Source organism: Carcharodon carcharias, chromosome 3 (genome assembly GCF_017639515.1).
Source record: "Carcharodon carcharias isolate sCarCar2 chromosome 3, sCarCar2.pri, whole genome shotgun sequence".
Taxonomy (NCBI): domain Eukaryota; kingdom Metazoa; phylum Chordata; class Chondrichthyes; order Lamniformes; family Lamnidae; genus Carcharodon; species Carcharodon carcharias.
The window spans coordinates 135,810,954-135,837,691 of record NC_054469.1 but is presented as its reverse complement, the minus strand read 5'-3'; the positions used below and the strand labels follow the sequence as shown (position 1 = coordinate 135,837,691).

Genomic DNA, 26,738 nt, shown 5'->3' with positions numbered 1-26,738 from the left:
TGGGGATCATGTTGACTTTGAGTGAGAGTCTAAAACAGCCAATAACTAGCTGCCTGATTGTACACCTCTCCCAATTTTCATTTCCAATGAAGTTTACGGTCCATTCAGTGCTAGATGCTCCACAAGCTCAGTATTGTATGGTATTTCATTTGGGTCAACTTGCCCTGAACGAAATGTGATTTCAAAGGGACGGAATATATAACTTTATATAGTGGTTTAAAATCTACAAGGACTTTGCTGGCTGAAGTTGCTTTTTGCACCTGCACATACAAAACCCAGTATTGCTTCACTGACTGAGTTAAAAGGCTGCCAGGGGAGAAGAATCAGGCAGCCATAAATAAGTCATTGCAAATAGATGATGTTGATAAAACAAACATTGCAATCAAGATTGTCAATAGTTAAATCCACCTGATGTCACCAAAACACATATAGTTGTTCAACAACATTATTCCTGCTGCTGCTTCTCATTAGTAAGTGCTCTACTAATGGAGAGGGCAGGAACTGGGTGGGTATTCCTATATATTTGTGTATATGTTGTGAAAGGGAAGAGGTAAAGACCATGGAAGGACGCAGCACAACATGATTAGAGTGGGTGGCACACTCACCTCTGAGTCAGAAATCTCTGGGTTCAAGTCCCACTCCTTGAACAGAAAAATCAAAGCTGGCACTCCAGTGTAGCACCGAGGGAGTGCTGCGCTCCTGAAAATACTGTTTTTTGGATGAGATGTTAAACTGAGGCCCCATCTGGCCTCTCAGATGGATATAAAATATCCCATGGCGTTAGCTCTTTATGGGAGCTTGCTGTGCACATATTGGCTTCCATATTTCCTACATTACAAAAGTGGCTACAGTTCAAAATGTACCTCATTGGCTGTAAAGCACTTTAGGACATCCGTTGGTAGTGAGCTATATAAATTCAAGTCTCTATTTCTTTTAGAGACCACGAGGGGCAGTGGTAGAGAAAGGTTAAAACCTGGGGGCAGGTGAAAAGAGTGGCAGCATGAAGGTAAGAGCACTAAGCTCAATGGAAGCAGACTGAGCTGAGCCATTGTGGGATCCATTTGAAGTAGGCCAACTGGTGGGGAGAGGCAACCGTGACCCACGAATCCGTGACCCACAAATCAATTACATGTACATTTCCCCAACCACAATTACCACCTTACATTTTAACTTTTTAGGGATTCCTGCTGAAAAGAACATTCGTGGTTGACTAAGTTATAATGCCTATCATGGTAAAATGCCTGCTAACATGCTAGAGGAATAGCTGAGTGTGCATTAATGGAATTCAACACCATAGATTTTCCATCCATTAATCTTGGTAGGATGTTTGTACTACTGATAAGGTAATCCAGGCAGGCAAGGTTCGCACCGGGAACAGGATTTCATAAAGTGACCCCTAAGACATCTAGAAGTACCTATACAAAATAGCTTCTTGGATGAGATACCAGAGTCTGTTAGTGTCCATAGAACTGTATTTCAGCTTAAACAATCATCTTCAGGATTACGGAAGATTGATGGAAAATTGGGATAAAATTTTGTAAAGTAATTTAATCTATCAGGAAATGGGGTGACAAACAAAAGTAACTATGTCAGGTAAAAACTAATATCTGCACATCAATTGTAATTGCTCAAGCATTTGTTTAACATGTCTTCTTGATTTATGTATAGATGATCAATGCATGCAACTCAATAGAGTGACCTTACAGAAAATTATGAATTTGGTCAAGATTTTGGTGTCCTGTAATATCAAAATTCAATAAAAGATTATTCTTACAAAACTGCAATCTATGGCAGCTTTTTAAATTGTGGTCAGACCTGGAAGCTGTTCTTATTCCACATTTATTCTACAATAATTGCTGCAGTGCTGGCTATGTTACTATATCATTGAGGTTATTCTGCTTGCCAACATCATCACTAAGCAAAGGAACCAGAGTTCCATGTGCGTATGCTCAAATGTGTACACAGATGCAGCTACCAGTCTTTCATTGATGGTGAGATGAATGCTCATGATACAAGAATGATCAAGGGACAGTTGACTCCTTTGAGCTATTATAAGTTTAATGGACTGATCAATTGTTTAGCATTTTATATAGGAGCCTGCAGTAGCTATACAAAAGCGAAATACTGTGATGTTGGAAAGTTCCTTCACTGTTTCTGGGTCAAAATCCTGGAACTCCCTTCCTAACAGCACTGTGGGTGTACCTACACTGCATGGACTGCAGCAGTTCAAGAAGGCAGCTCACCATTACCTTATGAAGGGCAACTAGAGATGGGCAACAAATGCTGGCCCAGCCAGCGAAGCTCATATCCCCTGAATGAATTTCAAATAATGCCAGAAATGGTCAGTAAGTCAGGTAGCATCTGTGGAGAGAGAAACAAAGGTAGCATTTCAGGTTCATTGCCGTTTGTCAGAGCTGGAAAAAGTTGGAGGTGTAATAGGTTTTCGGCAAGTATAGAGGCAGGCAAAGGGGGAAGGGGAGAAAAAACAAAAGGAACATCTGTGAAAGGGTAGAAGGCAATGTAGATTTAAATGTATATTTTGGAGATATCGCTAAACACTAGTGGATCCGAAACACGAGGATGGAACTGTTGAGAGTTGCTCTGACTTGATTCATGTGCGTTCCAACTGAAATTTCATCTTTCATAAATTTCACCTCTGTAAATTCCCTGTTTCATCAATAGTCTCACATCTTACCTTTCCTCCATTACTGACAATCAGAGCATCCTCTTGGCCACAATACAGAAATAAATAGCCCCCCAAAATAAACATTCCAAACCAAGTTTATAAATGAAGCCATTGAATATAACATGCAAAGGTCAACCATTATACACTTTCTTAGTGACTGTCTTTTCTGTGCAATTGCCTGTTAACACAAAGCCACAAGACCATAAGATGTAGGAACAGAGGTAGGCCATTCAGTCCATCGAATCTGCTCCGCTATTCAATGAGATTATGGCTGATTGATAATCCTCAACTCCACTTTCCTATCTTTTCCCCATAACCCTTGATTCCCTTACTGATTAAAAATCTGTCTATATCCACCTTGAATATATTTAATGACCCAGCCTCTACAGCACTCTGTGGTAGAGAATTCCACATGTTAAATCATGCATGCTTAGGCTGCTATGATGCAAACTCATTCAACTACCATCATAACTGCAAAAAGCAGAGTGCATAGGAGCTTTCAGGATCTTTCAGCAGCCCAGCAATCTATCCTCCAACATATCGCCAAGATTGCTTCCCTGTGGGAGTGGAAATGGCACCTTGGAACACAAACCTGTTGTCCGCTGTCAGGATAACAGCATTCATCATCCCACATCTGACACTCTATCAGTGCCCTTGCTGTTGCCTGTCAGCCAGTCCAGACTCCTGCCATGCTCTGAGAGAAGAAATTCCTCCTCATCTGTCTTAAATGGGCAACCCCTTACTCTGAGATTATGCCCTCGACTCTCCCACAAGGGGAAACAACTTCTCAGTATCTACCCTATCAAACCCCCTAAGAATCTTATATGTTTCAATAAGGTCGCCTCTCATTCTTCTAAACTCCAACGAGTACAAGCCCAACCTACTCAACCTCTGTACATAAGAAAATCCCTCCATACCCAGAATCAACCTAGTGGACCCTCTCTGAACTGCCTCCAATGCCAGTGTATCTTTCCTTAGATAAGGAGACCAAAACTGTTCACAGTATTCTAGGTGTGGCCTAACTAGTGCCTTGTATATTTTTAGCAAGACTTCTTTATTTTTATGCTCCATTCTCTTTGAAATAAAGGCCAACTTTCAATTTGCCTTCCCTATTACCTATTGAACTTGTATGTTAGCTTTTTGGGATTCATGCACAAGGGATCCCAAAACCCTCTGTTCTGCAGCGTTCTGCAGTCTTTCTCCATTTAAATAATATTCAGTTTCCCTATTCTTTGTGCCAAAGTGCATAATCTCACATTATCCCACATTATATTCCATCTGTCACTTTTTTGCCCATTCACTTAACCTGTCTCTATCCCTCTGTAGACTCCTTGTGTCATCCTCACCACTTGCCTTCCCACCTACCTTTGTATCATCTGCAAACTTGGCAATAGTACATTAACTTCCCTCATCTAAGTCATTAATATATATTCTAAATAATTGAGGCCCCAGCACTGATCCCTGTGGCACGCCACTAGTTACAGGTTGTTCTAGTATATTACCACCCCAGTGGCTACGGCATGGCTGGTGGAAGGCTGGTGACTTTCAGTGGGAGATGCTTGCAGATGATCTTGCAGAATGACCTTGGCTAGCTTTGGCCCAGAAAGCCCAGTTTTAGACTGCATCACCTTCGCATGGGTGGCAGGACTCTGGACTGGCTGACAGGCAACAGGAAGGGCACTGATAGAGCAGCAGATGTGGGAGGATGAATGCTGTTATCCTGACTGGGAACCTCAGGCTTGTGTTCCAAGGTGTCACCGCCACTCCTACAGGGAAGCAATCTTGGCGATGTGTTGGAGGACAGATTGCTGGGCTGCTGTGAGATCCTGCAAGTTCCTATGCACACTGGTATCCGCAGTTATGATGGCAGTTGAATGAGTTTGCATAGTAGCAGGCTGAGCATGCATCATTTCAGTCTGAGCTTCCACAATAGTAACAAGTGTTGGGCAGTTTTTGCTTGTGCCCCAATGTAAGCTGAGACATCAGCCATCAGATGTTGCATAATGTTGGGCCCACAAGTGTTGTCATGAAATTGCTAACCACTTCCACACAGAAAAAGATGGACTCCAAACTCTGCACATAGTCAAAATCACGGAGTAACCCTGTACATTCTTCCTATTATTTAATATTATATTCACATTATGCCAAGTTGGTACTGGACTCCTCCATGCACCTTTACTGTGATGGCAGGCTTTCCCACAGGCCTGCCAATGCAATAGGCATTTCAGTCTGCATACCCATCAGCCTCTATCTGTAGGTCAAAGTCCTTAGCTGAATCTTCAGCAGCACCCTCTGGTGAGCTCCAGTGAGCTGTCAGCTGGGCTATCCTTATTCTGGCTTTGACTACAGGGCACTAACAGTGTTTGTCCTTCATCATTGTCTTTCCCCCGTTAGGTGTTGCTGCCTTTGATTATGAACCATCTTGATCTATAAGAGAGAGGGAAGTTTGTCTGTGAGTGTAGTGCAATGTATTTAGGTGATGTGTCCATCATGGTTGAATAGCTGGCAGTGTATAAATATGAAATCCTGATGTGATGCTTGCAGCAGTGCTGTGTATGTGAGGGTGAGGTAAAGCTGTTAATGTGAGTTTTGAGGCATGATTGTTGTAGATTGTTGGTAGGTGAGTGATGGGGTGTCTGGTGGATTGAGCTGAGTGTGCGGATAGTGGTGCAGTTGGTTGAACATGGTATTTGAAGATGGATTCACTGACCTTGACCACTTGAGGTAGTTCTTGCAGTACTGCGCCCAGGTCCTCAGGGCTACACAGCTTGCAATGACCACAATGGCTATATGATTCCACTGCCTTTGCATTGTCTATCCGTGAATAGAGCACATCTCTTCTCCTGTCCACATCCTGCATCGATACCATCAGTGCTGCATCTGAGAATCTTGGAGCACGTTCTCTGCTGTAGAGGATTAGTCAGTATTCTTGCCACTGAGGATATCTTTCCCAGACACTTACAGCAGTCACTCTAGCCAGAACCCATGTGCCCTTTAAGAGACTAGGTTTAAGTAGAGCAGCCTAACTTTCAGTGGTGCTAGCCTCGGACGAACCTGAAACTCCCTGTTCAGGTATGCAGCCACTCAAAAGCACATTTAACACTGGGTTGCACTTCACTATCACTTCAATTAGCAGGCTGCACATAGTTTGTTAGCTGACTGCATTAGAAGGAATAAGTGGGCTAATTGCGCATTGTGATCCGGTTTCGGGTGCGTTCGAGTTTTGTCCCCCTGAAGCACAATGGGGTCTGAGGGAATGTTTGTTCATCTAAACTGTGTGCTTTCGCTAGACCTTTGGATCATAACCAACTTAAAAAGAGTAAATGAACACAAAAACGTTTCTGACTCTTTGACCTTTAGGATGAGGAACCAAAAGTCACCAGCTGATATATTTCTCTGTGCCCCAAGTGGACAGCAAAATATATTTCACTGTTCCAAAATAAATGAACATTTCAAATAAGATTAAGAATTAATGGATTTTCTACCCTTTTTATCTTTTCAGATCAGAGCAAAGATCAGCAGAGGAGAAAATAATTCCATGCGATGAAGTCCTCCAAATTCAGGCTCTTGCTCTCTTATCAGCAACGGTAAAAAATATTTCTTATTAATTCAGAAGCTAACATTGAAACATTGCCCCTAAAAATGTAACACCAGCTATCAGAGTTGCAACAATTGTTGGTGAAATTGGTCTTTGACAATCGTGAAAAATGGGTGAGGGTGAATTGGCAGCCACTTAACAGGCTGACTTGATTTGAAATCAATAGAAAAGCAAGTTGAAACATGCTGGAAGATGGCTACAGATTGCAATACTGTCAAACATGGATGTCATCCCCTCACATTTCTCTGAAAATCTTTATTATAATAGACATTCCACTAATATAAACAGATTCTCAGGAGCTGAGAAGTTTATTCAGCAGGGTCCCCAGGCATTAAAAGTAGAACTATTGCTAAAGTGGAGGAATGCAGCCTCATTAAAATATTTAAATTACAAACCCACTCCCTGGGAGCAGGTTCCTCACTCGCCCCAAACCCAACCGATAAAACTGAAAATGGCCGCATTAGAGGTGAGTTGGGGTTGGTTTCCAGATTTTTGAATTGTTAATCCCCCACCCACTGCCACCTATCCAACCATTCTGCAGCGGATAAAAATACCCTTGAGGGTCTAAAGGACACTTGACCTTAGTGGATGTTTATCTGTGCAAGGCATCACTGTAAAATCCAATCCAATTCACATTTGGTACCCACACACTGAGAATTTCCAGGAATCTTGACTGGAACCAGACTGGGAACTTGAGCTGTTTTTTCTCCTCTGTAGCCTAGGGAGCTGCGTCAGTTGGCTCCTTGGTTCTTGCTGATTAGCTCATTCAACATAGACTGAGGCACTCTGACCAGTATGGTTTACTGCTCCAATTAGTGAGATTCTTACCTAATAGTGCAGCAGATCTCAATCTTTATTATACCAGGCCATCTTTTGGTGAAATTGAAAATAAATTGTGACATTTACTCTGTAACCTTAACATTATATGGCTAACTAAATACTTCAGAGAGGCATTAATTCCCTTCTCCGTATCCACACAGATCTCTTCCTCTCTTTACAGAGAGCCACATTTTCCCTCCCTTCACTGAGCCACTCTTTCACAGAGGCTCTCTCCTCTTCATAGAGATACCATTCATTCTTTCATTGCTCTGCTAGACCCTTCTCCATCTTCACTGATTGTTTCTCACAGACACTAAGGGATATGGTGGGGGGAAGGGGATTGGTGGCTGGGAGTGGGTGTTGCAACTTACAGGTTAAAAAACTGCTGCACCAGGCCATTGCTTTTCATTCAATCGATTTGCCCTTGAAGTTCTCGGACTTGAAAGTCAAAACATCACTGGAAGTTCAGTGGTTTATACAGTGAACAGAGTTTCCACCACATGTTTGGGAATTTATGATTGTGCAGCAGAAATTCCAACAAAATTAAGGTCATGACTATGATATTAGAGGCAAAACATTGTGAACTGCCTTTTGAAATCCACATTCAAAGTGACAGCCCTGATGAATGAGAGAACTTCTCTCCAGTGTAGAAAAAACAATACTAGTATTTATGTAGTGACTTATCATATTGAAACACCTCAAAATGTGTACAATGAACTACAGTCGTTGTGTGGGGAAACAATCAGGTTATTCAGGAGGAGAACCTATGAACACAATCATTCGATTAAAACCATTCTTGCTAGAGAAGAGTTTGTAGTGTTGTGTCCTAACTGTATCATTTAAAGTCTTATTTCCACAGGAATAATTTAGCAGTTAACATTTTGACCTCAGGTGCTTGGATTGCAGTTGCCACAACTCCATTATGGATTGTATCTGTATTTGCTCGTGCCAATTTTAATAAATTTAACTTCTGCTGCCAATTGCAGCAAAATTTGACTGAAAATAGCTTTTTGTGCTAATGATAATTTTTGGTCCTATTTTTAAGAAGTAATTAATCTTCAGTTTCTTCTGCTGCAGAATATGCTTACAATAGCACAGCAGCTTGTTGATCTGAGCCAGTGCTCACACTCATGTTATGTTCCTTGTTTTGGACAATAGGTGAAGAAAGAGTTGGTTGCTGCCATTGCTTCAAAAGGAGAAACATCATGTGAGTATCTTGATTCCATTCCCACCCACGCTTTCTTTCCGTCAGGAGTGTTGACACAATGTAGAAGGTTATCGCACATTACTGATACTACATCCTCTGAATGACAAAGGATTGACCTCATTGCTGTAACACCCAGTTGGGAGTTCCTACCAGCCTTGGTCTGTATAATAGCTGTATCACGTTTTAAACCAGCTGCTTCCTTAAAAATAATTTCATGTATATTATCTGCATAAAGGTCAAAATTTATATGTATACCTCTCTCCGAACTGCACATACAAAAAACAGATGAAGAGATAACAGAAAAAAAACTTTAAATGTTGGAAACTGAAATATACACAAAAAATGCTGGAAATTCTGCATCCTTCCAATTCTGACCTCTTGCACATCCCCAGTTTCTTTCACCCCACCATTGATGGCCATGCCTCCAGTTGCTGAGGTCCTAAGCTCTAGAATACCCTCCCCAAACCTCTCCGTCTCTCCAGTTCCCTTTCCTCCTTTAAGATGCACCTTAAAACCCGCCTCTTTGACTAACCTTTTGTACACCTACCTTAATATCTCCTTACATGTTCGGTGTCAAATTTTCTTTGATAATGTTCTTATGAGGTGCTTTGGGACACCTTACTACATTAAAGGTGCTGCATAAATGCAAGTTGATGTTGAAATGCACAGCATGTCTTTCAGCATCAAAAAAAGGGGGAAATAAATTAACAATTCAGATGTAGATCAGAATCTAGACAGTGTATTTTTACATCAATGAGATTCTTGATAAACAATAATTGAATTCAGGTAATAAAAACAGAAAATGCTGGAAATACTCAATAGGGTCTGGCAGCATCGGTGGCAAGAGAAACAGAGTTAACTTTTCAGGTCAATGACCTGTCATCAGAATCCTTCGACAACCATCACTGTTCCTTCATTGATATCTGCCAGGAATTCCCTAACTTATAGCACTGTGGAATGTGGTACATACCATTACCACATGGACCCACTACCACCTTCTCAAGGACAACTAAGGTTCAGAACTAAATAGTGGCCTTGCCAGTGATGCCAATAATATATATTTTGTATAGAATTAGGTGAAAAGAATATTAACGTTACCTGAAGGCAAAAATGCAACACATTTTGAAATCTCTCCTGGAGGTAAAATGCATGATTTACATTGTGGATAGCTTTGAGAAAAGAATTGGAAAGTGGTTCACAAACATTTCCTGTGCTTTTCCCAACAATAAACTATCTCGTGATACAATCCTTGCTCAGGCAATGATAAATTTATGGATTTTTTTTCAGCATGTGGAGAAGAGAACAGAAGTGATATCAAGCAAGTTGATTTGAAAGGCTGTGTGAATAATATCAAGAGAAATAAGGTACATTTACTGCATAGCAATGAGTTGCTTGATCTTTATCAACCGCATAATTAATGTGGCATAAGCCACCATGTGCTGCTATGTTGAACAGTGACACATATCTAATTTGTTATATTGCATGTTGTGGGAGGAGTTACATCTGCTGTTTTTTTGGCATTTTGTCCTTGTCAACTCTATTTTTTATATCTGTGGGGAGAAGAAAAGACAAGTCTGTCATTTTTATTCTTTCGTGGGATGCAGGCAAGGCCAGCATTTGTTGTCCATCTCTAATTGCTCAAACTGAGTGGTTTACTAGGCTATTTCATCAACCATATTGTTTGGATCTGGAGTCACATGTAGTCCAGACCAGCTACAAGTGGCTGATTTCCTTAGTGAACCAGATGGTTCGGAATGAACCCCTGATAAATAGTCTATTTAGATAGATAGTCTATCATTTTCGGGGATCTGATTAGCATACCTTGTCCAGCAATTCCAGTCTTTTTTCTCCAGCAAGTTAACAAAGATGCTGGACCTTGATGAATTAATCCATAGAATTTTGAACCTGATTTTATATCAAAAACATATTGGGCAGGATTTTCCCCCTGTTGGGGGCAAAGTTGAATGGTGGGCGCGTCTCCGATTGGCGCCCCTGATTGGGGGTGCAGTGCCATTTTACGTGGGCGGGCCTTAACGCAAGGTCCGAACGGAAGCACTGTGCGAGCAGGGGGAGGATTCCCTAAATTGAGAGTGCGGTCTTTCGCACATGCACACGAAAGAGCGCACCCATCTCCCTGAGGCTAAGTGCTGCCTCAGGGAGATCGGCTGTTCTGTGACAAAAATTAAAAATAGAAAAAAAAAATTCTGACATGTCCCCTCATGTGACACTGTCACATGAGTTGGGACGTGTCCATAATTTTTACAAAAGCTTTAATAAAATTTTTTAAAACCTACATGAAATCTCATCCCGCCCGAGGTTTCATGCTTTTTCGATTTCGCGCCGGGGCTCCTGGCCTGCCGCCAACCTTAAGGTTGGACGCACACGTCCTTTACTTACTTAATTGATTTTGTCAATGGCCTCAATTGGCCATTGACAGGTCGATGGGTGCACAGCTGATTTTGCTGCACCCCCACCTACCGGAAAATTTAAATGGGGCGCGGTGACGTCAGGGGTTCTTCCCGACATCATCCCGCGTCATTTTACGTGTCATCGAGCGGGTTCCGCCCCCCCCCCCAACTCGCTAATGGGAAAATCCTGCCCATTGGTCCTGAAATTCCTCAGACTTTCTGCCTTTGGACCAGAAGGAGTGTTGGAAACCCAATCCAAGGAATTTTAGATTCTAGCTTTTATCAAAAATCTTTTCCTGGAAAATGTCATTTTCCAGTATGTATTGAACTTTCTGTCAATCCTTTATAATTTTAAAAACTGAACAAAAGGCTGCAAAAGGCTGCCCAAGGATCACCTGACTTCCTTTTGTGGATTGAAATCACTCCTCTGTCTTAAGAAAGAATATAAGAACCTTCTAGATTGACGTTGTATCAATGCCTTTCCTGAAACTATTTCAAAAGGGTAATTTCAAATTGAATGGGTCATTCAAACACACAGACACTGGCTGTCTCAAACTCTCAAGGTGTTCAACAATAACACAGCATCTGTAATCAACGTACCACCCTTTTTTTGGAACAATGAGTTAAAACTTGTAAGTCACATCATGAGAAGCCATTTGATTGTCCATTTTCAAAATTCAGCAAGAAACTACATGCAGAGGGAGTTCCACCGTAAGCCATCAAACCCACTGCAAGTCATCCAAGCGGCCAAAGTAATAAACAGCAAAACCTTGAAAGTGGGATAAGGTCTCCCTCCAACCTGTTCAAATTTCAAGTTCACCTGCATGACAACCAACATCCTGGAGGTTCGACTACAAGAAGCCTCGCAGATTACTGAGAATCCTCTGCTTTACAAGACCTTCAATTCAACTAATGCATCAACTTCAACTAATAAACTACAGGTCTGCCACAAAAGGCATGGAAATAAGTAAAAGTTGTAACCATTTTATTTTACCTTCATTCTATATCTAACCTTTGCATGTGTGAGAGAGTCATTGAGTTTTAAACATCCAGGGTAAATGTGTGATAATAAATAATGCGCTTTATTTTAAAACTCACAGAAACTTGCTGATAAAATCATTTAATAGGGACAATCACTCTGTAAGTTAGAAAACACAAACCCCTTGCATACAAACATATCCATCCTGAGCAGGAAAAAGGAACACATAGGGCAGAGTATTATGCTCGGTGTGTGGGTGGCACATGCTCTCCCTCCTCCCCCAACCTGCACAGGCTGTGCTCAGTGCCTTAATTGGCCCGCCCGCATAAAATCGTGCTGTGGAGCCGATCGTGGGCAACGGTTGACTTCCTGCCCCACCCCTGCAAAGCACCCCCACCAAGGGAAAAATCCTGCCCATAATTCCCAAGATATGTGATGGTGAATTTCTGCATGGGTCTTCTGGTCCTTGGGCATAACTTCAGTGTTGGAGTTGGAAAAAAATTCTCCAGAGAATCGGCACAAGTAGTGAAGTTATCATGTACGAGTGGGAGAACTCCTGAAGAAATTCACGCCCATAATGTCCACAGTCAAAATGACCATCATAAGCCCACCCCCATAATAGTAGAAGCATGGGATTCCCCTGGAGAAGGCTTTAGCAGGCGATTAACATATCTGCACTTGGACCTGTGAAAGCATTCCTCCTCCTTGCATTGTTTACCAGGCTCTTCATCCCCCTCCATTAAAATATAAACTGGAGGTTGCAAAATTTTCAAAAAAAGGAATTGCCTAGTAGTAAAGGACAGATAGTTCACTGCCCAAATGCTTGAACTTGGGAGTAACAACAGGGAAGTTAGAAGGATACTTGTAATTCCCTGACTCCAACTTTCAATGCCATCAAGCTTTCCTAGATTGCCTCCATATTGGGCAGTTGTCGCCAACACCATAAAAAACATGGGAGGTAGAATTAGAGTTTTTATCTGGCCAGATATTGGGTTAATCAGTTACCAGCTAAAGGAATCCAGGTCTAACCATTTGGAGTGACTGCTAGACTTGGCACTGGTGCAGCAGGGAAGGTCATGGGCTGAAACAGGATTTCACTGATTTAGATAGCTCTATAGAGGCCTTGGGAACTGCTTTTTGCTCAGAGCACTGTTCCATGTTGGCCAGTTGTTTTGAAAGAGACTAGGCATAGTCGATAACGTGATTGATAATCCAAGTTTACTAATTAAATAATGTTGGACTGAAGTGGCTGGGCTGGTGGTGTGGTGTAACTGCAGCATGTGGGAATCTGTGGAATACACTGCAACCCTGGGCAACCGTATCATCAGAATGCGTCTGCAGCTTAGGCACCTTAGGCTCCGAGTTGCTGAGCTGGAGCCTGAGTTGTGGACATTGAGGGGCATTAGGGAGGGGAAGAGTTACCTGGACATTTTTTTCCAGGAACCAGTCACTCCCCTTAGATTAGGCAGAACTTTAGAGTTGGTAAATGGTCAGGGCAGGAGGATGTGACTGTGGGTCAGGCAGGTAAGGGGAACAAGCATGTAGTGACGGAGGAGCCTCAGCCTCTGACTTTGTCCAACAGGTAAGAGGTGCTTGCTACCTGTGTGGTTGAGGAGAAGAACTGCAAGGTGATGAGCAGACTGACCATGGCACCATGGTGAAGGATGCCATTCAAGTTAGGGAAGGGAAGAGGAATGTGGTTGTGATAGGAGACAGCATAGTCAGGGGGATAGATACTGTTCTCTGCAGTCGTGAGCATGAGTCCAGATGGCTATGTTGCCTGCCTGATGCCAGGGTTTGAGATATCTGCTCAGGGCTGGAGATGTACTTGCAGGGGAAGGGGAAGGATCTAGTTATCATGGCCCATGTAGGTACCAAAGACATAGGTAAGACTAGGAACGAGGTTTAACATAGGGAGTATGAGGATCTAGGCACTAAATTAAAAAGCAGAACTTCAAAGGTAATAATCTCTGGATTATTACCTTAGCCACATGCCACTTGTCATAGGGTAAATAAAATTAGAGAGATGAATGCATGGCTCAAAGTGTGGGAGAAGTGGGTTCCGGTTCGTGGGGCACGAACATGAGTACTGGGGAATGTGGGGGTTGTACTGCTGGGATGGTCTGCAACTTAAACATGCTGGTACAAGTGTTCTAGCGAGCCATATAACTAGGAAAGTAGACAGCGTTTTAAACTAAATGGTGGAGGCAAGGGATCAAATTTGGGAAGATCTGATAAATCAAAGAGTAGGGACAAGGCAAGAGAGAAAGGTATTACTATGAGAAAGGATAAACAGGCTGTTACTGGAAGGGACAGAGAGCACAAATCTAAGAGTAAATCAGTAGATAAGGCTAGAACTTACAAAAATAACAAAAGAACAAAATTAAAGACTCTGTACCTGAAATAATGTAGCATTCAAAACAAAACAGGTGAATGGATAGAGCAAACAAAAATAAATAACTATGCTTTGAAAGCCATTAGAGACACATGGCTGCAGGATGACATAGATAAGGACCTGAATATTGAAGGGTACATGGCATTTAGGAAGGACAGGAAGCTAGGAAAAAGTAGAGGCGTGGATCTGTTAATTAATGATGGTATTAACACAATAGAGAGGAATGACCTAAGTTCAGGAAACCAGGATGTGGAAGCAGTTTGTGTAGAGATGACAAATGATAAAGGCAAGAAGACATTTGTGGGAGTGTTGTACAGGCCCCTTAACAGTAATCACATGTTAGGATGACATATAAAGGAGGACATAATGGGCGTTTGTTGGAAAAGTACAGTCATTATCATGGAGGATCTTAAGCTACATGTAGGCTGGGAAACAAAAAGGGCAAAGGTAGCCTAGACGATAAATTCAAATGCCAACAATTCATAAGCTGTAGTTACCTATGTTGGGTGGGCCAGGTGGGAGTGGGCAAGGGCAGGCGCGGAGCCAATCACTGCCCGCTATCGGCTGCACGCCACCATTTTACGTGGGTGGGCCAATTACACAAAAGTAGGGAGGTTATGTTTCAGTTATACAGGGCATCGATGAGACCACATGTACAGTATTGGTCCCCTTATTTAAGGAAGGATGTAAATGTGTTGGAAGCGGTTCAGAGAAGGTTTACTAGACTAATGCCTGGAATGGCCGGTTGTCTTATGAGGAAAGGCTGGACAGGTTAGGCTTGTATTCACTGGAGTTTAGAAGATTAAGAGGCAACTTGATTGAAACATATAAGATCCTGAGGTGTCTTGACAGGATGGATGTGGAAAGGATTTTTCCTCTTATGGGAGAATCTAGAACTAGGGGTCACTGTTTAAAAATAAGGAGTCACCCATTTAAGACAGAGATGAGGAATTTTTTTTTTTTCTCTCAGAGGGTCATGAGTCTTTGGAACTCTCTTCCTCAAAAGGCGGTGGAAGCAGTCTTAGAATATTTTTAAGGCAGAGCTAGATAGATTCTTGATAAGCAAGAGGGTGAAACATTATCGAGGGCAGGGGGGAATGTGGAGTTGAAGTTACAATCAGATCAGTCATAATCTTTTGAATGGTAGAGCAGGCTCAAGGGACTGAGTGGCCTATTCCTGCTCCTAATATATGGCCTGAGTTTTATCTTTGGCAGGCACATGTGATTGGCAGGCTCAGGAGTGGTCGAGAAGCAGACTGTCGACTGCGATCGGCCCCCGATCCTGCTTTCACTCTGTCTGGCCAATTAACAGCCAGCCAGTGGGAAAGGTGTGCTGAAAAGCTCACTGCTGCTGAGGTGGAGAGCAGGAAGAGGGTGGGCGATGACGTTACTGTGGGTGAGGGTGAGCACTGCGAGAGAGCTCCCTGAAGGCAGACAGCTGCCTCAGGGAGCTGGGGACCTTCAAATGATGAAATAAAGGTTTAAAAAGCTGCAAAAAAATGTCCAAGCATCACAATCAAGAACCTGAAAATTTTTCTCATAAAAATGCTGTCCACAGATACTTATTTTTATTTTATTTCTTAATAGAAATTTCAACCCGCCCTTGGATGAGGTTTGATGAAAAATGTAAAAGCTGCCTGGCCAATTCGCTCAACCATAAATTGGACGGGCCATGAGAAACCAGAGACAATTGTGCCATTAAGGGGCTTAATTGCCTTCTTAATTGTCGGTGGACACACTTTTGACTTTTGTGCGCGCTTGCACAGCATTGAGGTTCACCCTTAAATGCCCTCTGAAATGGCCTAGCAAGCCACTCAGTTGTAACAAACCACTACAAAGTCACAAAAAAGGAACGAAACCAGATGGACAACCTGGCATCGACCTAGGCACTGGAAACGACAATGGCAATCTCAGCCCTGTCAACCCTGCATAGTCCTCCATAGTAACATCTGGGGGCTAGTGCCAAAATCGGGAGAGCTGTCTCACAGACTAGTCATGCAACAGCCTGACATAGTCATCTTCACGCTTGAACAGGGACATGTTATTAACGAAATGTTTTAATTTTTATTTAATTTTTAATAGCTGTTGGAAAACTCATCACGCCCGTGGATGAGGTTTCCTAAAAATTGCAAAGGCCGCTTGACCTTTTCGCCTGCCTGCCAATAGTAAGGTTGGACAGGCAGGGAAAAATTTCATTCAATGGCCTTAATAGGCCTTTTAATTGTCAGCGGGCGCACTGCTGACTCCTGTGCCTGCCGACCGAACTATCGCGCGAGTGCGTGATGACATCGGGAAGCTTGCCCGACATCACCGCACGTCATTTTATGCTTGGTTGGATCGGGTGTGCACCCGCGAGAGTTAAATTTTGGCCAAAGAATTCAAATTGAATCCTGGGAGCCTCTATCATGCCTGCTCAAGCAAATTGGTTGAGAAACCCGGAAGTGATGTAGAGCAGTGGCTGTTATAAAAAAAAGTAAATGACAATGTGCTGTACTTATTTCTGGATTTTCTGTGTGCTAATAGACTCATCTCCTGGCACATCAGCAACTAAAAAGCCAGGCCTTTTTGCCTGCTTTAGGTAGCTGCCAGGGATGCCAGAAAAATGGCCTGAGCCAATTTTATATCAGAAGTTCTGCAGGCATCGATAGAATGCAAGACATTGGCCCCCGAAATTGGGCCTCATTGCTCTTGCAAAACAGGCACAACAAAATTTAACTTCTACTCCATTATCACAACTGGTTCCAAATGCTTACTGAACAGAAATGGGACCTAGAATGTAATTTTACTTCCTGGAATGTGTTTCTGTTAATTGTAAACAAGCTAATACAGATACAGATAGCATAGAAACATTCCTTCCCACAACCCTATACATGCACTAATACCAGAGCAATCAAAATGACAGATGTGAAGAGGAAACGTCAGGACCATCATGCTTTTGATAATAAACAGTAATCAAGCTGAAACCGTTTCTCCAGTTCAAGTGTGACTATTTAATTTTATTAATCACTTGCTTTTATATTCCTAATAATATATGAACCGTGATTTGGAATGGTCCTTTAAAAAGATTGGCTCTTGTCTCCAACTGTGAATTTTATTGATCTCTTTATTTATGATGCTCAGATGGGTTCTTCAGTGAAGAACTGATGTTCATTATTTAATCCTTTTTGTACCATCACCAATCTAGCAACAGTAAAGCTTGATGAATCAGGTTGTGCTCAAGCTGAAATGTCTCCATGAATTTAACACTCAGGAGATTTTTTTTCAGTTTAGTTGTTGTCATATATTTTTCCCTGCCTTCCCATGCTATTCACCATGTCTTGGCTATGGTCAGACAGGCAAGATCTCTGCTAATAAAAACAGAAAATGCTGGAAAAGCTCAGCAGGTCCGACAGCATCTGTGGAGAGAGAAACAGAGTTAACGTTTTGAGCCCGCATGACTCTTCTCTGCAAATGCTGCTCAAAGTACAAAAAGTTCACTTGATGCTGTCTGTTGATTCTTCCTTTGTCCCTGTAGTTTAGCTGTCAGCTTCCATTTGGTGCCTCACTTCCTGAATTTTTAACTAACAGCTTGTATCTTCTGGAGAGCAGTGAGGCAGCTCACATGTAGAATACTCAATATTTTTCTTCCATTACCCATCCCTAATGTAAAGGGAAATGTTGGAAACAGTAAAAACACAAATGGGTGGAACTTCCATAGGGTTTCTCCCAACTGCTGCTATTTCTCCAGGATTTCTCTGGTATTCCAATTAAGTTATAATGTGAGAACTCCAGGGAAATTTATCTCAACATGTTGCAATTAAATCAATGAATCAGGATGCTTGAGGTATGAAATTCACAAACACTTAGTGATATAGCTTAAAGTAAAATATTAAGCACAAAGTGAAATATTGATTTATGTTTTAAGGCAAAATTGATGTATTTCTTTGGGAGGGGGTGGCATTGGGGGTGAGGGCATGGTCGAAATTTGCAGCAGAACTCATAAATGCCAGAGTTCCACCCTTCCTAACATGGGATGGGTGAAAGAAGAGTCTGCCCCAACATGGTTAAGGTTTGCAAGTGACAGGTGAATTATAGACAATGTGATGCACCAGAAAGCCTGACTATTAATGTCAGTGCTGCACCTGATGCCTGAGAAGTTCATCCAGTATTACTCTTTTTAGAACAGAACGACCGTCCCCCGCCCCCCACTACACCCCCACCCCCCACCCCCCGCCACTGCTGAGTCCTGAGGCTCTTTGCCCATGGCTGACCTCTGCATTGTCTCTGCTTTCTATTGGCAGGATGCACTGTTACCTGCGATTCTTGCAACATTCATTCCAGGTTTGATTTTAACTCTCAGGCATATCACCCGGAACTCTGGCCTTAGCCCATGGTCTTGATCCAAATGAGGCCTGGAAAGCAAAATGGATGTCAGCAGGCCAATGTCGGCTCTGGTCCATGGGGGAAATCCATTGCAATGTTTTCAAAATCTTACCATGTTTCAGGGTTTCACTTTCATGTTGTCTTCTGATGGTTTTTGTGAATCAGTCCTGAGCGATGACGCTGCTATTTTAGATAAAAGACTGGACCAATGCCAAGAAAGTACTTTCACAATAACTGACTCCCACGGATACTGTTACTTTTCTCAAAGGGCAGAGTAGGAAGCAAAAAATGGATTGCATAAGAGTAAATATTTCACAGACAATTTGCTTGGGCAAATGGCATATTTTTACGGCAATTAATTATTTTGAAGGGCTTCAGTTCATTTCCCTCCCTAAAATGCTGCTTGGTCAACTTTTCCCAGGGGTTTTGAGTGATGGACTGCCCTTGTACATTTACAGGAAAGAGGTCTGACAGTAGAAAATAAGCTAACTGAGTATGGCATCAGACTATACTATTAGATTGTGTATTTGCTTCCCAGGGAAGATGTGACTGACAATGCTTCTGTTTTTAAAGAAGAAATATCTGTGTGACAGTATTACAGATATTCAGACATGACAAAATGGTCTGAATAGTTACAGTGCTGGGATATTTTCTGGTGATCTGTAGCTGTATTCTTAGCAGTACGGGTAGTCAAGCTCAGGCTGCATGTCTTGGGATTGTGGATTAAGATATCTGTTTGCTCTTCCCTTTCCTATCCAGGGTGGACTAGTGTGCAGTATCAGGGAGGAAGATGATTTTGATGGCATTGAATTAGTCCAGAAACAGTCAACTGCAGCTCATGTCATTCTAACTGAAGATAATTGCCACATTCAGCCAGTGGTCCAAGAGAATTTCAGCAGGATTTCAAAGGTGAGCCCTTATTAAGATCTCATTTTTACAGTTGCATACTCATGGACAGCATTCATATTCATTTTGTTAATTGGAACACAGTGCAGTTTTGTTGGGTTATATTAGGCTTGTCACTGTTTCACTGGGAAATTCTTTACGTCATTACAGTCTGTATCAAAAAGACAATAGACTTTTCTGTTTTGACTCTCAGACAGCAACTGAAAAACACCAAATATTAAATGCAGTTTCCTAGATTTTTCCAAAACACTTCCCCTTTTGTGGGAGCAGCGGACTGTGCCTTATTAAGCATGTCAGTTTGTTATGCTGCACTGATTCCCCAAGCATGCTAACTTACTGAACTCAGATGTTACATCAGGGAGAGACAGCAAGTGAAAGACAATTCCCTCCCCACTGTCATGGAGAGAATAATATTTAGGAGTACCATCCAGTTTTCATGCATCACTTAGTGGACAGTTAGAGAGCAGGGTTGTAGGCATTCAGGGCTAAGTCTTCCCAGTGGAATGGCCAACACTTATCCCTGAACCATTGCCATCAATTCAGATTACCTTGTCATTTAACTCATTGCTGCTTTGGAATCTTGTTGTACACAATTTGGTTGTTGTGGTTTCCTATAATACACCAGTGATTACAGTACTTAATGACTGAAGCACTTCAAGACATCCTGAAGTCATGAAAGGCAGTTCTTTCTTTAAAATTTAGAATTGGTACAAAAAAACCTGGATATAAATGTGGTTTAACAAACAGAAAAAAAGTTATAAGGTAAATGGGTATTACTCAGACTGGAGAAGGGTTGGCTGTTGTGAACCCCAGGGATCAGCATTGGTTCCACTTTTGTTTTCCAAACATATAGATGATTTGTACAAAGATCACAATCTGAACATGTGCAAAGGTAAAGGGCTTGGGAAACTGTGAGAGCTCTAAAAGACCTCAGCAAGATATAGACAGTTAGCAAAATTATAGGATGCAATTTAAAGGGATAAGTGTGAGGAAGAGGAGGAGAAACGGGGCGGAATTTAGTGTTGGCACAGCGGTCCTCTGCACTGGGTGGAATACTGGTGGAAACCCTGTGTCACTTATCTCCAGGAGGCCTGATGCCATTACCAGGTAATCAGGCACTTAACTGGACAGCATCGGGCCTCCCGACAGACTAACTTTTTTTAAAAAGATTAGATTTTTTTTCACCTTGGAATCTGCAAGTTACACCAGAGGTTTGACTTTCTGTAATTCACAATTTAACAGCACACTGGAAGGTTCTTTTTTAAATTAACAAGTCAAAGTACAAGATGTAAAATGAAGCAACATTTTATTAATGAAAAAGCTGGGAGAAGCTAAAAGTTACCAGACGCACAAAATCCTCAATAGGAATCCGCCCCCAGAATCGGCGGCAAACCAGGCACAGCGACTGCTGTCAGTGATACACCGTAGCCTTCACTCAAGATTGTCACTGCATCGCTGGAGAGAGGCAAGTAGGGCGGGATGATGAGGGGGGTGGGGGCACTGGCAACAGGGTAGACAGGGTATCAGAAGCAAAGGGAATGGCTTTCGGTGGCCCCCCCCTAGTCTTGTCATGGTGTAGGGAGGGGGGCGAACAGTGCGTGGTTTTTGGGAGTTGGAGGGAAGTCTGTGACTGCGAGATATACTCCTCCTCCTCCTGGCCCAGAAGGACTGCTATAAAAAGGAACTTAACCAGTAGGTCCCACACTGCCAGTTTTCCTGAGCCTTGAAAAATTTAGCTAGCAATGCTTAAATTGAAATCAGGCTCCAATTTGCACTTTGGAAGCCTGATGTGAATATGTTAATGAAGTGTCCCACCTCTCCAAGACATTGCGTGCTTAGTTACCTGTTGTAGAAAATGGCAGCAGTGGACCCTTATCAGGGGTCATGTTTCACATTTTTAAGATTTACCATCCTAATTTCTTGCTGCCCATCATAGGAGAGTAGTATTGAAGTCAATGAGTTTAAAATTGGGTATGCAAATTTGAGCAAAAACTCAAGGCAGGCAGTGTAGCATGAAATACATTTCCAGCTGCTGCTAGGCAACAGATAAAATATGGGTGGAATTGGGCAGTGCAGTGGGGTCCTGACTGAGATGGGTTTGATCATAGTTCATGTAGGATATGTAATACATGGAACAAAGGAAACGAAGGCAGCCATTTAGCCTGTTTAGATTGTTCCACCATTCAATAAAATTATGGCTTGATATATTCTTGATAACTTGATATATTCACCTTGCCCTGAATACCTTTGGTTAATAAAAGTACATCAATCTCAGTTTTATAGTTAATAATTGATTTAACATCAATTGCTGTTTGAAGAAAGTTCCAAATTTCCACCACCGTCTGCATGTCAAAGTGTTTCCTAATTTTATTCCTGATTGGTCTGGCTCTAATTTTTAGACTATACCCCCTAGTCCTAGACTGCCCAACCAGTGGATATAGTTTCTATCTACCCTATCTATTTCTCTTAATACCTTGATAGCTTTAATCACATCACCCCTTAACCTTCTAAATTCCAGACAATACAAGCCTAGTTGTGTAATCCCTCCTCGCAATGTAACCATAGAGTCCAGTTACCATTCTAGTAAACCTAGGCCACATTCACTTCAAAGCCAATATTTTCTTCCTAAGGCATGATGTCCAGACTGATGACAGTACAACAGATATGGTCTAATTAGAGCTTTGTAGAGCTGAAGCATTTGTATACCCCCTTGTATGCTAGTCCTAGAGATAGAAAGGTCAGCATTCCATTAGCCTTTTTGATTATTTTCTATACCTGTCAATGACATTTTAATGATTTATGTAAAGAAATCCCAAGCCACTTTGGACTTCCATTATTTCTAGCTTTTCACCTTTTAGAAAGTATCCTGTTCTATTCTTTTTAGGACCAAAGTGAATAACCTCATATTTGCCTACTTCAAAATCTGTTTGCTAATGTTTTGCACATTCAATTAATCTCTCAATAGCTCTGTAATTTTACACTTCCATCTAGACTGCTTACAATGCTGCCCATTTTTACATCATCAGCAAAATTGGGCATGTGGCTTTCTAAAGGAAGAAAATGCTTGCAATTGTATAATGTGTGGAATCGTCCCAGATTTGCACTAAGTGTGATAGTGGGCGGGAAAAAGGACGTTTTACCAGCCGGCCACAATGGCGGTATTTCTCATCGTATTGTCCCCTGCCCGGCGTGCCCAGCCTTATTATTAATGCATTCCAGGGAAACACGCTGGGTTACTGAAGGGGCATCCTCTAATTCTCCCGCCCTGCCGTTACCTCAGGCCTTCAGAAACTGGGCGCCATATTTAAAGGCCAACCCTGCACAGAGCTAGCACTCTTCAAGGATAGGAAACTTCTGGGAACTGAGGGCTGTCAAAAGGAGGAAATATGCTGCCTCCAAATTTAGCGAGGCTGCCCTCCAGCACCCCTGGAGGCCTGCTGTGAAGTCCACCACCTCTACTCTGGGCAAAGACCAGCAAGCAAGGTGACTAATCAAGCATGGGAGATGGTGGCAGCGGTGGTCAGCGCCAGTGTTCTGCAAAAGAGGACAGCCATCCGGTGCAGGAAGAGGATGAATGATCTCCTCCATTCCACCAGGGTAAATCACCCTTCTCATCATACTCAACTCACACACCCACAAAACCCTTCACACATCCACAGGGATCTCACTCACTGCCAAATAAAGGGACATCACCATTTACTCTCTCACATACGCCTTCATCTGTCCTGCAGATCATGCCCTCATTCTGTCCGTGGCACCACTCACTACCCACATATGCCAGGCATCCTTATGATCTGGCTGGCAGGTGTCCTGCTTACACTCTCTCCATCTCTATTCATGCAGGACAAGCTGACACACAACAAAAGGGAGAGATCACAGACTGGTGGAGGAATGCCTGATATTAGGGTCCTTACAGACTTTGAGAATAGAGTCATCCAGCTGGCTGGTGATGATTTGGACTGTTCCTGTGTTGACAGTGAGGATGATGATGCTCAACCAATTGAGAATCCAGCAGTGCAACATCCATCAGACAACAATGCTGTGAGTCAGTTCCCCTGTTCCGCAGTCCCCTGCCATGCACTAATTATCTCTTTTGCAGGCACATCTGGGAAACAGCTGAGGGAGTCCATGAGCCAGGCCCTCGACTCAAGCCCCAAAGACACCTTGGAAGAGGAATCTGATGACACCCTAATTGAAGACCCATCACAGCACTCACCCACACCATCCTCAATGGAACCTAGCTCTGGAGTAGCCTCAGGATCACAATCTGGAGAGCACATCGCACTGTCTGATCCACAGCAGGTGGCGAAAGGGACTTCCCAGGCTTCTGGCACTCAGAGAACTGCCGGAGGCCAGAAATATGCTGAGTCCGAGTCAGATGAGGAGCACCTGGACTCGGTCATACCTCAGTTGCTGGAGCTGCAAAGGCAAGCTCGGGAACATCAGGAAGGGATGTCCACTGCACTCCTCAGATTGTAACGCACGATGGAGGAGTCTGTCCGCCTTCAGTCTAACATGATGGCGCCGGCATGCCAATGCATCGAGGTCAACACTGGTAGAATGGCAGCTGCCCTGGAGACCTTGCTCCAGGACATTGGTCCTGCACTGTTGTGCAGGCTGAACTCCATCACTGGTGCCATAGTTAGCCTCCATCAGTGTCAACGTGAGAGGGGTGTAGGGCAGCTCAATCTCCCGGGGAATTGCATACAGACCTGAAGGATGCATTTGCTATGGTTGCAGATCAGCTGAACATCAGTGATTAGAAGCCCTGGCGGCTGATGTAGTTGACTGATTGTTGCCATGGAGATTTAAGCAGCACATGAGTGCAATCGATGGCACCTTGCACCTGTGGAAAACCTGAGATCCGCGCAAATCCTGATGCTCTTGCTTCCTGGTTTGCCTGCTCCCGGGCAAAATGCACAAAGTTCTGTGCCTTCATGAATATGCAACTGAAGAATTGATAACAGGGAACAGGAAAATGACAGAAAATTTAAATCAATATTTTGCATCGGTCTTCACGATGGAGGGCACTATAAACATTCCAAAGATAACAGATAAGCAAGGAGCTAATGGGAGGAAAGATCTTGTAACAGTCTCTATCACGAGGGACAAAGCATTTGACAAACTAATGGGACTAAAGGCAGACAAGTCACCAGGCCTGCATCCAAGGGTTTTAAAGGAAGTGGCTGCAGAGATGGTGGAGGCATTGGTCAAAATATTCCAGAACTCCCTGGATTCTGGGAGGGTCCCAGGGGATTGGAAAACCACTAATGTGATGCCCCTGTTCAAGAAGGGAGGGAGACAAAAAGCAGGAAACTATGGGCCAGTCAGCCTAACATCTGTCATTGGGAAAATGCTAGAGTCCATTATTAAAGAAGAAATAGCAGGACATTTAGAAAAGCTTAATGCAATCAAACAGAGTCAACATGGTTTTGTGAAAGGGAAATCATTTTTGACAAATTTGCTAGAGTTCTTTGAGGATATAACTAGCAGAGTTGATAAAGGGGAACTGGTAAATGTAGTGTATTTGGATTTCCAGAAGGCATTCGATGAGGTGCCACCTAAATGGTTATTGCACAAGACAGGAGCTCACGGTATTTGGGGTAATGTATTAGCATGGATTGAGGACTGGTTAACACACAGAAGACAGAGAGTCGGGATGAATGGGTTTTTTTCAGGTTGGAAAGACGTAACGAGTGGAGTTCCACAAGGATCAGTCCTAGGGCCTCAATTATTTACTATCTATATTAATGACTTGGAGGAGGGGGCAGAATGTAACGTATCCAGATTTGCTGACAATACAAAAATATGTGGGAGGGCATGTTGTGATGAGGACATAAGGAATAAGCAAAGGGACATAGACAGGTTGAGTGAGTGAGCAAACACTTGGCTGATGGAGTTTAATGTAGGAAAGTGTGAGGTCATGCACTTTGGTGTGGAGAATCAAAAGGCAGACTATTATTTAAATGGAGACAGACTCCAGAAAGTGCAGCGCAGAGGAATCCGGGTGCTATTGTGTATGAAACACAAAAAGTTAGCGTGCAGGTGCAGCTTGATAGAGTTCAGACACTGCAGATATGTGATCATGTGCGGAAAATATGTTATCGATAAAATTCGTTCGGCTACAATGTCGACGGCCTGTGTGCATCATTAAAAAAAGAAACAAGAAACAAGACATGGTATCAGAAGTAAACTAACCACAACAATGGAGATTCTGAATCCACTTACAGAGCTCAGTTTAGAGGACAATCTCACTGAAAACTAGAGGCGATTACGGCAGCGATTCAAGCTGTATCTCACAGCGATGGTTAGTGATAAAAAAAGACCCTTAGGTGCAGTCTCCCATCTTTCCTGACATATCAGGGGAAGAAGCCCCAGAAGCCTATAACACATTCATCTTTGAAAGTGATGAGAAACGAAATAGCTTGAAAGAAATAATGGAAAAATTTGAAGCCTACTGCAGCCCAAAGAAAAACATCACGTATGAAAGATACCGATTTTTTACGTGCATGTAAGGCAGTGACAACATTAGTCAATACATAACTGAACTGAGAAAATGAGCTAAATAGTATGAATTTGGGGATCTTGAAGAATCACTCATCCGAGATAGAATAATTTGCAGAATTGCAAATGACACTCTGAGAGAACGGCTTTTGAGAGAAGCTGATCTCACACGGGAGAAAGGAATAAATATTTGTAGAGTGGCAGAGACAACGAAATTCCAGATTCAACAGATAGAAGATAATAAGCCACACAGGTCAAGCAGTTAGATGCAGTTAAACAGAAACAGCCTCTGGAAAGAACAAATAGACAGTCTGAACGTAAAAAGAACAAAATTGCCATTAAAACATTTAAATACAGTCGATGCGGAACAGAGCATTTATCATGCTTACCTTTTTGTATTAATCCAGCTCTGGAGGTGTTCCACAGAACAGTGAAGCAGCTGTTTGAAGGGTTAGAGGGCATGGAAATCTATATCGATGATGTGCTGGTCTGGGGAGTCTTATGAGTCTCCAGCCTACAGAAAGCAGTCTAAGAACTGTGATAAACTAAACCACTTCACTAAGATGTGTAAATCGAAGAAAGTGCACACAATTGCAGTTGATGACACAGACACTGAAACTTTTTGTTGGTGCAGCAACAACAAATTCCAAAGAAGACAAGTGAAAGGTTGATTTAAAAATTGCCAACATGATGGTGAATTTCTAGCTTGGCACAGGTGCAGAAGCAAATGTCATTCCCATCAGCCTGTATTGTAAGATAAGCAACAAAAAACAGCTAACTAAAATAAAAATGAAGCTGTCTTCTTATACAGATGAAAAAATTATAATAGAAGGCACACTTAAAGTGAACCTCAAAAAACAGTCTCAAGCACTTC

The 26,738-nt window shown here is 42.5% G+C and overlaps 1 protein-coding gene across 2 annotated transcripts in view; it reads left to right on the top strand.

Moving 5' to 3' along the window:
• rapgef5a (Rap guanine nucleotide exchange factor (GEF) 5a) overlaps window positions 1–26,738 on the top strand; it is a 267,567-nt gene that overhangs the window by 82,617 nt on the left and 158,212 nt on the right. Inside the window, exons 6-9 of one of the 2 annotated variants that reach the window (XM_041183142.1) lie at window positions 6,189–6,273; window positions 8,262–8,310; window positions 9,598–9,674; window positions 19,214–19,363. In XM_041183142.1, the coding sequence (XP_041039076.1) occupies window positions 6,189–6,273; window positions 8,262–8,310; window positions 9,598–9,674; window positions 19,214–19,363 (361 nt within the window). Of the gene's footprint in view, window positions 1–6,188; window positions 6,274–8,261; window positions 8,311–9,597; window positions 9,675–19,213; window positions 19,364–26,738 lie in introns of those variants that run through there. The other variant, XM_041183143.1, reaches the window with a different exon arrangement.